The sequence below is a fragment of the Prionailurus viverrinus genome, chromosome D1, assembly GCF_022837055.1.
Source record: "Prionailurus viverrinus isolate Anna chromosome D1, UM_Priviv_1.0, whole genome shotgun sequence".
NCBI classification, from domain to species: domain Eukaryota; kingdom Metazoa; phylum Chordata; class Mammalia; order Carnivora; family Felidae; genus Prionailurus; species Prionailurus viverrinus.
Window position 1 is genome coordinate 60,142,043 of NC_062570.1, and position 13,414 is coordinate 60,155,456.

Sequence of the window (13,414 nt, forward strand, 5' to 3'; positions counted from 1 at the left end):
TCGTGCTGGTCTCTGTCTCTCAAAATAAACAAATAAACTTAAAAAAAAAAAAAGTGTGCGTTATCTCAACTGCATGTGTTTCATTTATGGTTTCTCAACTATTGGTGAGGTAATCCAAAGGAAATGTATTTCCTTATTTTGAAAAACTTCTATCTCCATTAGAGAAGCAACTTTCTACAAGGTAATACTGCATGTGTTGAATGGCCCATTTTATCCAAAGCAGGGAGTTGGGAGCCTAATAATGAGGTAAGGCAATTTATATCTAAGTATGTCAACCCATGTCTATGATTTTAAACCTTTCCCTCTGGTACCTCACATCAAGCCACAGCTTACCTGAGAATTTTTTAATATTCCCAATCATATGAATCAGGAGAATGATGTGTGGTATAGTCAGTGTAACTTTAAGAGAGTCAAACCTGCTTTTTTATATGTACCAAAATTGGAAGTGTTTGTATTGGTTCCTAAAGTCAGGGTTGGTTTGTTACCAAAGAGCCCGCCACTGGTTGTACCAAATGAAGGAGCACTGGTTGTGCTGGTTCCAAATGTAGTAAGCTTGTTATTGCCAAACAGGGTCTAAAAAGAACAAAATACAGGAAAAATTTAAGTAGTATAAAGACACACTCCAAACAGTAAACAGAGGTTACACCTCAGGTATACTGGATTGGATGTGAGGGAAGTGAGAGAAGAATGTCATAACTTTATGAAAAAGTAGGAGGAGGATGAATAAAGACTATAAGAAAAATATACTAATCTGAGCAAGATGGGACTTTACAGAGCATGCTTCTAGCCTGAGAAGTTAATGGCAACCCTTCAGCAAACACAGTATTTCAGTACAGCAAAGAAAATAATAAGGTAATCAAATATTTTTTTTTTACCTGGTAACAGAAATGTTCATGTATTTAATTTGCCAGCAGAAACAGTTACAATAAAAAATTTAAACATGCTAGAACATGGATGAGCCTTTAAAACATTATGCTAAGTAAGGTGGTCACAAAAGACTACATATTATGTGATTCCATTTATATGAAATGTCCAGAATAGACAAATCTGTAGACAGCAGGCTTGAGGTTAATTGGGGGGAAATGAGAAATGACTACTAATAAGTATGAGGTTTCTTTTTATTAAGGTGATGAACATGTTCTCAAATTGACTATGGTAATAGTTCCACAATCAGTCGGTATACAAAAAACCACTCAATTATAAACTTTAAGAGGGTGAATTGTATGGCATATGGATTATAGCTCAATAAACTGGTTACTAAGAACTTTTTGAAGAATTATATAATTTTCTCAATTTCTCATCTCAATTAGCTGCCCAAAGAAAAGTTACGAAATAACAGATTGCTATTTCCCTGAAAATCACATTTTGGGATTTTTCTTTCTTTTTCATTTTCTTTTTTTAATTATCCACCAACAGCATGTTCAAAGCTTTTTTTTAACGGGTAAATAAGACAGATTGGCTGTTTTATATTGATTCTTATAGTTTAAGTGGTAATACAGAATTTACTATTATTTTTAGGGTCAAGCGCACTCCTAAATAGTTGTTTACTTAAATGACTGAACAGGGAACACAATTCAGTTAAGCCTCCAGCTGCAGGAAAACCATGAGATCACCAACTTTAACTTGGTAACTTGGAATTCTTAATTCTCAAATATCATACCAACGTATCACCCAAGAGAACAGAGTATAGGAACTAAAAATTACCTGACTTAATAATGAAAGCACTTCAATTTAGACTCAATAATTTAACCAATTGGAGTGATACTGTGCTATCATAAGTAAACTGTACATAAGCATTGCGGCAAAGAAGTTTAAAAAAGAACTTACTACTTGAAAATTAACCTACTAAAGTTACTTATTTTTGTACCAAATAGCTTTTAATTACTATCAGCATTGTCTAAGACCTAATAAAAACACTTGAAAAATAGTTAAATCTTTCTTAGAAATTCTTTAACAAATTTATACGTATCTTCAAATTAGATCAACTATAATAACCTACCGAACCGACAGCACCAAATCCAGTATTGGGCTGCCCAAAGAGACCTGTTCCTGTTCCAAATGCTGTCCCAGTGCTGGTGTTTGTAGCTGTCCCAAAAAGACCTCCAGGCTGTGAGGCTTGGGTTACTCCAAATAAACCCTGCAAAAGGTATCTACATTAAAAGATATCCTACAAGTCAGTTTTAAGAATCTTAAGATTAATAATAGCTGCCATTTTGGGTGAGCCTGGGTGGCTCAGTCGGTTGAGCATCCGACTTCGGCTGAGGTCACGATCTCACAGCTCATGAGTTCCAGCCCCGCATCGGGCTCTGTGCTGACAGCTCGGAGCCTGGAGCCTGCTTCGGATTCTGTGTCTCCCTCTCTCTCTGCTCCTAACCCACTCGCATTCTGTCTCTATCTCTCTCAAAAATAAAAAAAAAAACCATTAAAAAAAATGTTTTTAAAAAACACAGTTTATAAGATAGATATTATGCTAAATACATAAAGCATTATTTTTCTTCACAACAACGAGCAGGGCCATTTAAAAAAAACAAAAAACAAAACCCTCATATCTACATCTAAGCCCAATGAGTTCCAATGTCCTGGGCAGTGGTAAGACTTTATACTAAACTCTTATGCTCTAAGAGATAGCAGGATTGTAACACTGAAAACAAAATATGACAGAATGCTTCATTTTCAGAGAGTTATGCCAAAAGAACTAATCAATGCTGAGCCGGGCAATGGACTTTGAATCATACAACTGAAAACAATCAGCTGGCTGAAATTATCAATCTGGACACAGAGGCAGGAGTGTAATGTTAAGTCTTAATGACAAACTATACTAATTACAAATAAAGTTTATGTCAATCAGTGCTTAAGAAAATATTTTATTTATACATTAGTTAACTAAAGAAAAATATTGCGGGGTGCCTGGGTGGCTCAGTCGGTTAAGCGTCCGACTTCGGCTCAGGTCACGATCTCACTGTCCGTGGGTTCGAGCCCTGCGTCAGTTTCTGTGCTGACTGCTCAGAGCCTGGAGCCTGTTTCAGATTCTGTGTCTCCCTCTCTCTCTGACCCTCCCCCGCTCATGCTCTGTCTCAAAAATAAATAAATGTTAAAAAAAAAATAAAAAAAAAAAAAGAAAGAAAAATATTGCACTAATGAACTATTGCTGAAATGAGAATTCGACAGTGATTTCATTCTTTTTGATTGCCAAGTAACACTCCACTGTATATATATACACCACATCTTTATCCATTCATCTGTCGATGGACATTCAGGCTCTTTCCATACTCTGGCGATTGTCGATAGCACTGCTATAAACATTGGGGTGCATGTGTCCCTTCAAAACAGCATTCCTGTATCCCTTGGATAAATACCTAGTAGTGCAATTCGTGGGTCGTAGGGTAGTTCTATTTTTAATTTTGTGAGGAACCTCCATACTGTTTTCCAGGATGGCTACACCAGTTTGCATTCCCACCAGCAGTGCAAAAGAAATCCTTTCTCTGCATCCTCGCCTGAGTTATTGATGTTAGCCATTCTGACAGGTGTGAGGTGGTATCTCATTGTGGTTTTGATTTGTATTTCCCTGATAAGGAGTGATATTGAGCATTTTTTCATGTGTCTGTTCACCATCTGGATGTCTTCTTTGGAGAAGTGTCTATTCACGTCTTTTGCCTATTTCTTCACTGGATTATTTGTTTTTTGGGTGTCAAGTTTGATCAATTCTTCATAGATTTTGGATACTAACCCTTTATCTATTATGTCATTTGCAAATACCTTCTCCCATTCTGTTGGTTGCCTTTTAGTTTTGCTGATAGTTTCCTTCGCTGTTCAGAAGCTTTTTATTTTGATGAGATCCCAATAGTTCATTTTTGCTTTTGTTTCCCTTGATTCTAAAGACGTGTTAAGAAGTTGCTGCGGCCGAGGTCAAGGAGGTTTTTGCCTGCTTTCTCCTCGAGGATTTTGATGGCTTCCTGTCTTACATTTAGGTCTTTCATCCATTTTGAGTTTATTTTTGTGTATGGTGTAAGAAAGTGGTCCAGGTTCATTTTTTTTTGCATGTCACTGTCCAGTTTTCTCAGCACCATTTGTTGAAGCACCATTTGTCTTTATTCCATTGGATATTTTTTCCTGCTTTGTCAAAGATTAGTTGGCCTGGATTCCTTTCTTTGTTGAGTGTTTTTATCATGAAAGGGTGTCAAATGCTTTTTCTGCACCTACTGAAGTGATCATGTAGTTTTTGTTTATTATGTTTATTAATTTTCCTATGTTGAATCAACCTGCCAGGATGAATCCCACTTGGTCATGGTTATCATCTTTTTCACATGTTGGTGAATTTGGTTTGCCAAGTATTTGTAAGATTTTTGGGGTTTGAGGGGTGCCTGGGTAGCTCAATCGGTTAAGCGTCTGACTTTGGTTCAGGTCATAATCTCACAGTGTGTGAGTTCAAGCTCTGTGTAGAGCTCTGTGCTGACAACTCAGAATCCTTGGATTCTGTCTCCCTCTCTCTCTGCTTCTTCCCTGTTCATGCTCTGTCTCTGTCTCTGTCTCTCAAAAAAATGAATAAACATTAAAAAAATTTTCTTAAGATTTTTGGGATCTGGCTGTACTGGTTTTTTAATCAGATACAGTATCTCTAACTTAAAGGCCAGTTAAATTCTGAAAATTTTAATCAATAAATCATACTTCTCATTAATCTTAATTTTATTCTTCCCAAAAAGAGTCCTTAGAAATAAACTGGTAAAGGGGCACCTGGGTGGCTCAGCTGGTTATGTGTCTGACTTCTGATTTCAGCTCAGGTCATGATCTCACAGTTTGTGAGTTCAAGCCCCCAGTGTCAGGCTCCGTGTTCACAGTTCAGAGCCTGCTTTGGATTCTTTTTCTCCCTCTCTCTCTGCCTCTCCCCAGTGCACATGCGCTCTCAAAATAAAAAAATAAAGTTAAAAAAAAATACAGAAACTGGTAATGACTCTAAGGACTTTCTCTTTTGCTTTTTGCACAGAAATAGCAATTATCTAATATGGCTCTGAGTTTTAGTCCTCCCTTATTTATTTTAATGAACTACACATCTTTGCCTGACTCCGCTTAAGGAAAAAGCTGAAAGAATATGCTGAAATACAGCTAGTAATTTGTAAGTATTTTCTCCTATACTCCATAGAATGAGTAGAGCCAATGTCCTAAAGTATAACCTTTAGTGGCCAATTCTAGCACATGAAGCAGCTCCTGGTGATAAGGAAATATGCTTGGAAAGAATAAGTGACTTGCTCAACAGCCCCTCAGTGAGGAGGGAGTAAAATTTGGACTAGAATCTAGGATTTAATTATTTACATTTTGCATATTCCTTTCTATATACCGTCAACCCTTAAGAACTACTGTAGAGGTAGAACTTGCTACTTTGATATGATTAGAAGCCTCATTACTTAGTTCTCTGAATAAGACCTGGAGTTAAAGGTCTGTTTCCTTACCATGGTATTAGTACTTGGCTGTCCTAGTGTGCTGGTATTACCAAAGGAAAAGCCAGTGTTCTGGGTGGTTGTGGCCTGGCCAAATGGTTTACTGAAGAGGCTGGTAGTCTGCTGATTCTGTTGGCCAAAGAGACCACCCGGATTTGTTCCAAACCCAGTTGTACCTTTCAGAAAAAAAGAAATACAGTAAAAATAAATGGAGAAAAGAAAAACCCCCTCAAATCTCACATTATTCAGTTACTGCAACAACATTAATATTCTTGACTAAATGATGTAGGAAATCTACATATCTACATATCTAAATGATGTAGGAAAATTTCATTCACTACTCAAAATAGATAACCATTTCACTTCCCATCCTTTTTCACCTAACTCTGGATTTAGTTCAGACTTCAATCCCTATAATACTACTCTGACTCCAAGAACCCTGGCTGGGCTAAGTAATCTTTTTTGAGTCCCAAACTTTCTTCTATTTACAAAATACCACACCACACTCAGAATCTATATGTGTATTTTAACCTTGTTAGATTAAGTTTTTCTTGAGAACAGAGGCTTTCTATTTCACATAGGATACACTGTATTTGATAATGAGTATGTGGCTAAACTACATCACAGGATACCAAGTCTGAAATGAATGTTAAATGCCACTTAAATATGTATTTATCTGCATATTCGCAGGTGTGTATAAATCTCTGTAAAAGATCACAAAACAGTCCAACTTTTGCGTGTTTTATGGAGGAAAATAATAGCCAGGGGAAGCAAACAAGATACCTTTGGTTACAGACTTTTTTGTGTCTCGTGAACTTTTTATCATACATATATATTACCTGTACAAAAGTAGTGTTTTCATAAAGTAATTTAGTCATCATCATAGACTTCCCTCTTTCACATCCCACATAAAAGCAATCTATCAGCAAATCTCATCAGTTTTATATTCAAACTGGGTCTAGAATCTGACACGTTTACTACCTCAATCTCCTCAGTCAAGCCACTATCATCTCTCATGTGAATGAAGCAACAGCTTTTCTAATTTATTTGTCTTCACCCCTGCCCCCTTAACAATCTTTTTTTCTTGAGTCTTTGAAGTTGAAACACAATGTTATATTAGTTTCAGGTGTACAACCTAGCGATTGGACAAGTGTCTAGGTTATGCTATACTCACAAGTGTAGCTACCACAATCTAAATATAGCAGCGTTCAGATGATCCTTCACTCATAATCACATGACTTCTCTTTCTAAAACTTCTAATGGCTTCCTAACTCAAATAAAAATTCAAATCTTGACAATGACCCACAATGTCCTATAAAATATAGTCCTTATATCCCTTAATACTTCCCCTTGGTTCTCATTATCTTTGGAAAAAACTCAGGGTTTTTAGACTTACAGCTTCCTCTGGCTGGAATGTTGTTCCTCCAGAAATCTGTATAGCTTTATCCTTCACATTCTTCAGATAGGTCACCTTCCAAATGTCACCTTATCAGTGAGGCCCTTTTTAACCATCTCCATTTACTGTGTATCTCTCCATCCCCATCTACATATCAGACACTCTGTTCCTCTGACATTGCTGAATTATTTTATCAAAAAATGACAATTATGTTTTACTTTTAGTTGTCTGTCCCTCCTCAATATGATGCCAAATGCTTACTAGTTCCAAAGGCTGTTTTGTTCTGACCATATGCAAAGCCTGAGTTAGTGGTAGAGGAGCTGAAGAGTCCTGTTGCACTGGAGGTGGCTGGAGAAGACCCAAACAAGCCAGATGTGGTACCTGCTCCCACCTGGTTCTGCGGGCCTTTCCGGTTAGCCTGATAATCCTCTAAACGAAGTTCCTAGAGGAAGGGAAAGCGTATTTCCAATCTTAATATGCAGCCAAAAAAATTACTTAGGAAACTAAATACTTAAATTTAGAATTCAACGTTCATGTTCACATAGGAACCATGACTAAAAAACAGAGAAGTACAGAACATGAACTTACCACCATTACAGAAAAACACTTTCCACAGTGTAGAGTGGACACTAAAATCCATACCATAATTACTAAAACCACAGGCCAAAGGACCAATCATATCTTAATTTTAATTTTCTTTTATAAACAGCAATAGTTTCTTTTAGTACAAGGCTATATAATAATCCTATCTACTCCCACCCCAAATATAAAAATTAGCTAGAAATATCAAAGTTTCTGGGACGGAATGAGGGGTTTCAGAAAATTAGGTAAAAAAGGGATACAGTTTAAGAGTTCTATCTCACACGTCAGGGTGTTTCTGTACACTCCAATAAATCAAGTACAGTATGGGATGTAGAGGAAGCAACAGCTATAACTAGGGATGACACTCAAAATATACAACATACTATCATATTATAGTATGAACAAACTAACTTCATGCAACGCCATGGATAAATCTCACAGTGTGGAAAAGCAGACTTAGGTAATGTAAGATTCCATCTGTATAAAGTTCAAAATGGGCAAAACATGGGCACTCACAATAGTAGTTAGCTTAGGAAGAGGTGGCAGGGCGAGTGGGGGGATTGTGCCTAGGGAGACCGGGCACATGTGGGACATCAGGAATGCTGGTAATGCTCAGTGACTTGATCTGGATCCTGGTAACATGGGTCTGTTCACTTGGTGAAAACTTAGTATGTTGTACACTTATGACTTTGCATGCGTTTACTAAAATCATGTGCATGTCACATACACACACGTCGCCCAGTATAATGTGAACAACATACAATCACAATGGACTACTAACAGAACTATACCAGTACAAACAAGCTGAATATTGACCTTCCTAAAACAAGATATGTATAGATAATACATTAATTTTTTTTTTTTTAATTTTTTTTTTTCAACGTTTATTTATTTTTGGGACAGAGAGAGACAGAGCATGAACGGGCGAGGGGCAGAGAGAGAGGGAGACACAGAATTGGAAACAGGCTCCAGGCTCTGAGCCATCAGCCCAGAGCCCGACGTGGGGCTTGAACTCACAGACTGTGAGATCGTGACCTGGCTGAAGTCGGACGCTTAACCGACTGCGCCACCCAGGCGCCCCGATAATACATTAATTTTTAAAAATAATTTGCTTGTGGAGCACCTGGCTGGCTCAGTCAGTAGAGCATGTGGCTCTTGATCTTGGTCAGGGTTTTGACTTCAAGCCCCACACTGGGCACAGAGCTTACTTAAAAAAAATTTGGTTGTTAGTCTTTTACATAAACCCAGTGTGAACCACTGATCCTAAAAATAATCAAAAACATTTTTAAAAGTTGCTTTCTAATAGAATCAGAAGGTTAGGCTGATATTCTGTATTCCATTTTACTGACCTCTAGAGACTTGCTTTCATATTCTTTCATAGCAGTAATACACTGGTGCTTGGTACTGATGTTAGTGCTAACTCCAGCTTTAACCATAGTATCTGTACCAGTCGGAGGCTGTAAAGGAAGATAAAAGCAAATATGAAAGTCTAAAGCAAATGTCTAAGTCTAAACTTTAAATCCCTACTCTCCAGACACAATTCTTCAACCAGTGAACTCTACACTATCTAGTCCTGTAGGTCTTTTGCTAAATCAGAGTTTCAATGGCGCTTAATTAAATACATTAAGCATTTCTGATCTCTCTCCCCTACATTATCTAAATAAATCAATCGCAATAATAGTTATCACAGACATTGAGTCCATAAACAAGCCATCTAATTACATACTAGAATACACTTAATACTGTATGCATAAGGAAAACTTCATCCAATTTACCCAACATGTACATTTAAACCTGAATCTCTGAGTTCTATCTCCTACCCTGCTCTGAAGTATCTGAAAGAAAGAAAGAAAGAAATACATAAAATAAAGCAAAGTTCTGCTTTGTAACTGTTGTTGCATTTAAGAAACATGGAAGCCGGGTTTTTTTTTTCCCCTATAACCTTATGAGAAACAGGCACAATATATAACCAAAGTTTTCTACTAGTATTGCCAGTTTCCTCAATTATTACACTTTCCAGGAATTATTTTTCCCTATTATTTATAAAATTTAGGTTTCTAAATTCAGTATTATGACTTCACCACCTTGCCTGAGAAATTCTTCATTTCCTGGAGTAACTTTTAACAAGAAGTTCAGTCAAGACCTACTTTCCCCAGATTTTCTTTAAGCTAACTGCACCTCCAGCCTACCCTAAGTATCTCCCCAATCGCATCAAATGGTATCTTACATCAAGTAATATTCCATACATTTTCATAAACAAATCTTCCATTCTAACCCTCTGCCCAAGTCTTAAAAAAGCCAAAGAAAACATAAAACTCCATTGCCCCATTTTGCCATTTCATCAACAAGTTTTATTCTTCATTGGCACACAAAATATTTAGGAGTTATTCCATGTATCTCCTTAAAGAGGCCCTATTTTCAATAATGGTTGAGCATTCAACCATTCCTTTAGAGCCAAGTTATGAATGCAATAAATACAAGTTCAACATCATTACTACCTGTTGTAATCAACCTTGTGAATATAAATTTGACTGGGTTAAGCATAATTCAAATACACATAATCTAGATTTATGTTTCATGACTTTTCGTATTTACTATATAACTATTTACAGATTTTGTTCTTAACACATCTTAGAAGAGTGAGACTAAGCTGTGCAGAACTGGAAAAAGGAGAAATTTTATGATTCATCCTGCAAAGAAATATACAAATGGGAGAGTAATATATTCTACAAAGACTGGAAAGAAATACTTACATTAAACTTAATCGTAGTCCCAGTGGGAGCAGCTGTAAAACTACTCGGCCCAAAGAGGGAGCCAGATGTACTACCAAAAGGATTGGAGGTGGTATTTGTAGTACCAAAAAGTCCTCCACTGCTGGTACTTGTTCCAAAATCTGTAAATTACAAAGAAAAAGAAGATGGCAACAGTTTAAGAATCTGTAAGACATCTTGGAATTGGGCTGTGGCACTATAGATGCATTACTTTCACATACTCAAATTTTCTATCTTAAAAAATTTCCCTAGTATCTTCAAACAGGTATTTCATATAGACACAGATAAAATTCTAGGCTCAAAACTTTGAAGTGAAACAAAATCTAAATCCCTTTGTCAGCTAAATGTCTATAAAGTTCTTCTTGGGTAAATTTGGAAGAAAGTGAAAAAAAAATAGTGCTCTATTTCATCATAAATTTTATTTCATTTCTCCTTTCTTGTTAAAACTACATGCTGAATGAACCAGTCTTTCTGAAAACATCACAACAGACTTCAATAGGGTCACAGTGTATTTTATTTACATAATACATATTACATTAATACAAACACACACACATAACCAAAAAGTTCAAAACATATAAATGGTCCTATTAGGGAAACCAAACAGGTTAATATAAAATTCTGCCCAGAAAAATAATTTAGAAAAATTAGTAGGCATCTTGATTGTTTTATAGAATGAATCCTCTAATTACCTTACTTTTCCAAAAAGCTGAGTTTCAAAAAACTCCATAAAAGTGAATTTAACTGTTATCTAAGGAATATATTTTTCAAAGTAAGAGATATTATGTCTCAAGAAGTTATACAAAGGGTGCCAGAAATGTCAGTAAACAATAAAGTTATCTGCCAGTATTTCATAGTAAGTCAGATCCTAATTACCAATTTAAGAGGAATGTGATTTCTCACTGGCAAACTCTTTCTTTTCTAAAAACACGTCCCAATGTATGGTTTAAGGTCAACAGGCACATCTCTTTTGAATTAGCACTTTAAGATTGCATTTTACATTGTCATCATTAAGTATTTCAATACCCTACAAACTTTCCCTTTGTGAAATACTGATAGCTGGCTAACTTATTCATTCTGCTATACTTTTGTGCTAAGAATGCATCAACTCACAGAGCACACCTGTTCAACCAATAGTGGTTGCCTCAAAGTACTGTGTGGAGAAGTATCCCTAGGCCACATTTAGACTTAAAGAGAAAGAAACCATCAATTAAAATCATCTGCCATGGATAATGAATGGAAGAGTAACCAGGTCATCTCCAGTATTTGTCATTCCTGCTTTAGTCTCTTATAACAAATGTGAAACAGAGGCAAGGAGGTGCCTCTGCAGCACAATATGGATGACTATACACTCCTCCTTGAAATTCTCCTGTCTTAACAACTATGACATCACTCTGACTTGGCTTTCCATATACTATTTGGTCATTCTATATCAGGAGCCTTTTCCTCTGCATATTCCTTAAATAATAATGCTTCTTAGATTTCCACTCATGGGAAGATGTACCCAACCTCCTCATTTAAAGCCTATTAAACTTTTCAATACATTTTGAAGATTTCCTCTCCCCATGTTTTTGCCATCTGGTAGAGAAAGGAGGTAAATGAACACAGGCAAAAGAAGAAGAAAGAATATATTCAATAAGCAAATCAAATTGTTGGATGCAGAAGTCCAATGATATCCTACTTACTTCCAAAGCCAGTTGGTTTATTTTGTGCAAAGGCATTGTTTTGGGATGAGAAGAGACTAGTCCCTGTACTTGCAGTTCCAAACAAGCTATTTGATGTTCCTGTTGATGTGCCAAACCCAAAGCCAGTGCTTGTGGAAGTAGCTGGCTGACTAAATGAATTAGTACCAAATAATCCTCCTGGGGAGATGGAGAGGGGGAAAAAACAGTTAAATAGATGGACTGGAACCACTATATAAAGTCCTATATCAACTACGAATAAACCAACTGTATTCCAAGTAAAACCCCTACCTGGTTTGGTCTGTGAATTTCCAAAGAGGCCTCCAGTATTGTTGCTAGAACCAAATGCAGATGTTCCAAAAGCCCCTCCACTAGTAGTACCAAAACCAGTACCTGAAAAAGCAAAATCCAGGGTCAAAACAAAATCTTAATCAGGTGATCCAATGAAAAAGGATTTTAATATTTCTTAACATTCTGTGTTTCAATACGATCATTGGTCTTCTCTGAAAATAATTTTTTCAAAAGTCCATCATACTACAAATTACAGTCTTGAAATTAAGCATTGTATTCATTGCCTCAGGTTAAAAAAAAAAAGTGAAGAAGTGTGACTTTTCAATAAAGTTATAGATGTTGATGGATTAAAAAAAAAGTGCCAACTAAAACCAAAAGGAGTGCAAAGGTAGCTAGTGATTATAAGCTACAAACAAAAGTAAAACAATCAAAATTAAGGTGTTCAATTCTCTCCAGTCACCATACGTTCCATAGTCACTGGGATGGATGGTCCGTATTTAGGAGAGCACTTCAGAATGACCTGGGAAGGGTTTTCAAAATACACATGTTCAGGTTCCAACCTGAGAGTCTAATTCCATAGTTCTAGGACAGAAAATATGTTCTTTAACAAACAAACAAAACAAACAAACAAACAAACAAACAAACAAACAAACAAACAAACAGGGGTGCCTGGGTGGCTCAGTCGGTTAAGCGTCCAACTTCAGCTCAGGTCATGATCTTGCAGTTTGTGGCTTCCAGCCCTGCACTGGGCTCTGTGCTGACAGCTCAGAGCCTAGAACCTGCTTCAGATTCTGTGTCTCCCTCTCTCTGCCCCTCCCCTGCTTACTCTCTCTCAAAAATAAACATTAAAAAAAATTAAAAAAACAAAAAGCCAACAAAAACAACCCCCCAAAAGTGACTCTGACGGGCACTCTTTATTAAAAACCAAGGACCTGGAGCAACTGGGTATCTCAGTTGGTTAAGCATCCAACTTTGGCTCAGGTCATGATCTCACAGTTCACAAGTTCAAGCCCCGAGTAGGACTCTGTGCTGACAGCTAAAAGCCTGGAGCCTGCTTCGGATTCTGTGTCTCCCTCTCTCTCTGCCCCTCCCTCACTTGCTCTCTGTCGCTCTCTCTCTCTCTCTCAAAACTGAATAAACATTAAAAAAAATTTTTTGGGGGGGCGCCTGGGTGGCTCAGTCGGTTAAGCGTCCGACTTGAGCTCAGGTCACGATCTCGCAGTCCGTGAGTTCGAGCCCCGCATCGGGCTCTGGGCTGAT

The 13,414-nt window shown here is 37.0% G+C and overlaps 1 protein-coding gene across 7 annotated transcripts in view; it reads right to left on the bottom strand.

The window, feature by feature from the left end:
* NUP98 (nucleoporin 98 and 96 precursor) overlaps positions 1-13,414 on the bottom strand; it is a 119,733-nt gene that overhangs the window by 88,093 nt on the left and 18,226 nt on the right. For 2 of the 7 annotated variants that reach the window (XM_047824242.1, XM_047824238.1), the window contains exons 3-10: positions 12,155-12,256; positions 11,867-12,043; positions 10,164-10,303; positions 8,760-8,867; positions 7,090-7,270; positions 5,445-5,608; positions 2,000-2,137; positions 510-573 (exon numbers count right to left, since the gene is read on the bottom strand). In XM_047824242.1, the coding sequence (XP_047680198.1) occupies positions 510-573; positions 2,000-2,137; positions 5,445-5,608; positions 7,090-7,270; positions 8,760-8,867; positions 10,164-10,303; positions 11,867-12,043; positions 12,155-12,256 (1,074 nt within the window). Of the gene's footprint in view, positions 1-434; positions 574-1,999; positions 2,138-5,444; positions 5,609-7,089; positions 7,271-8,759; positions 8,868-10,163; positions 10,304-11,866; positions 12,044-12,154; positions 12,257-13,414 lie in introns of all 7 variants that reach the window. The other 5 variants (XM_047824241.1, XM_047824237.1, XM_047824240.1 and 2 more) reach the window with 3 other exon arrangements.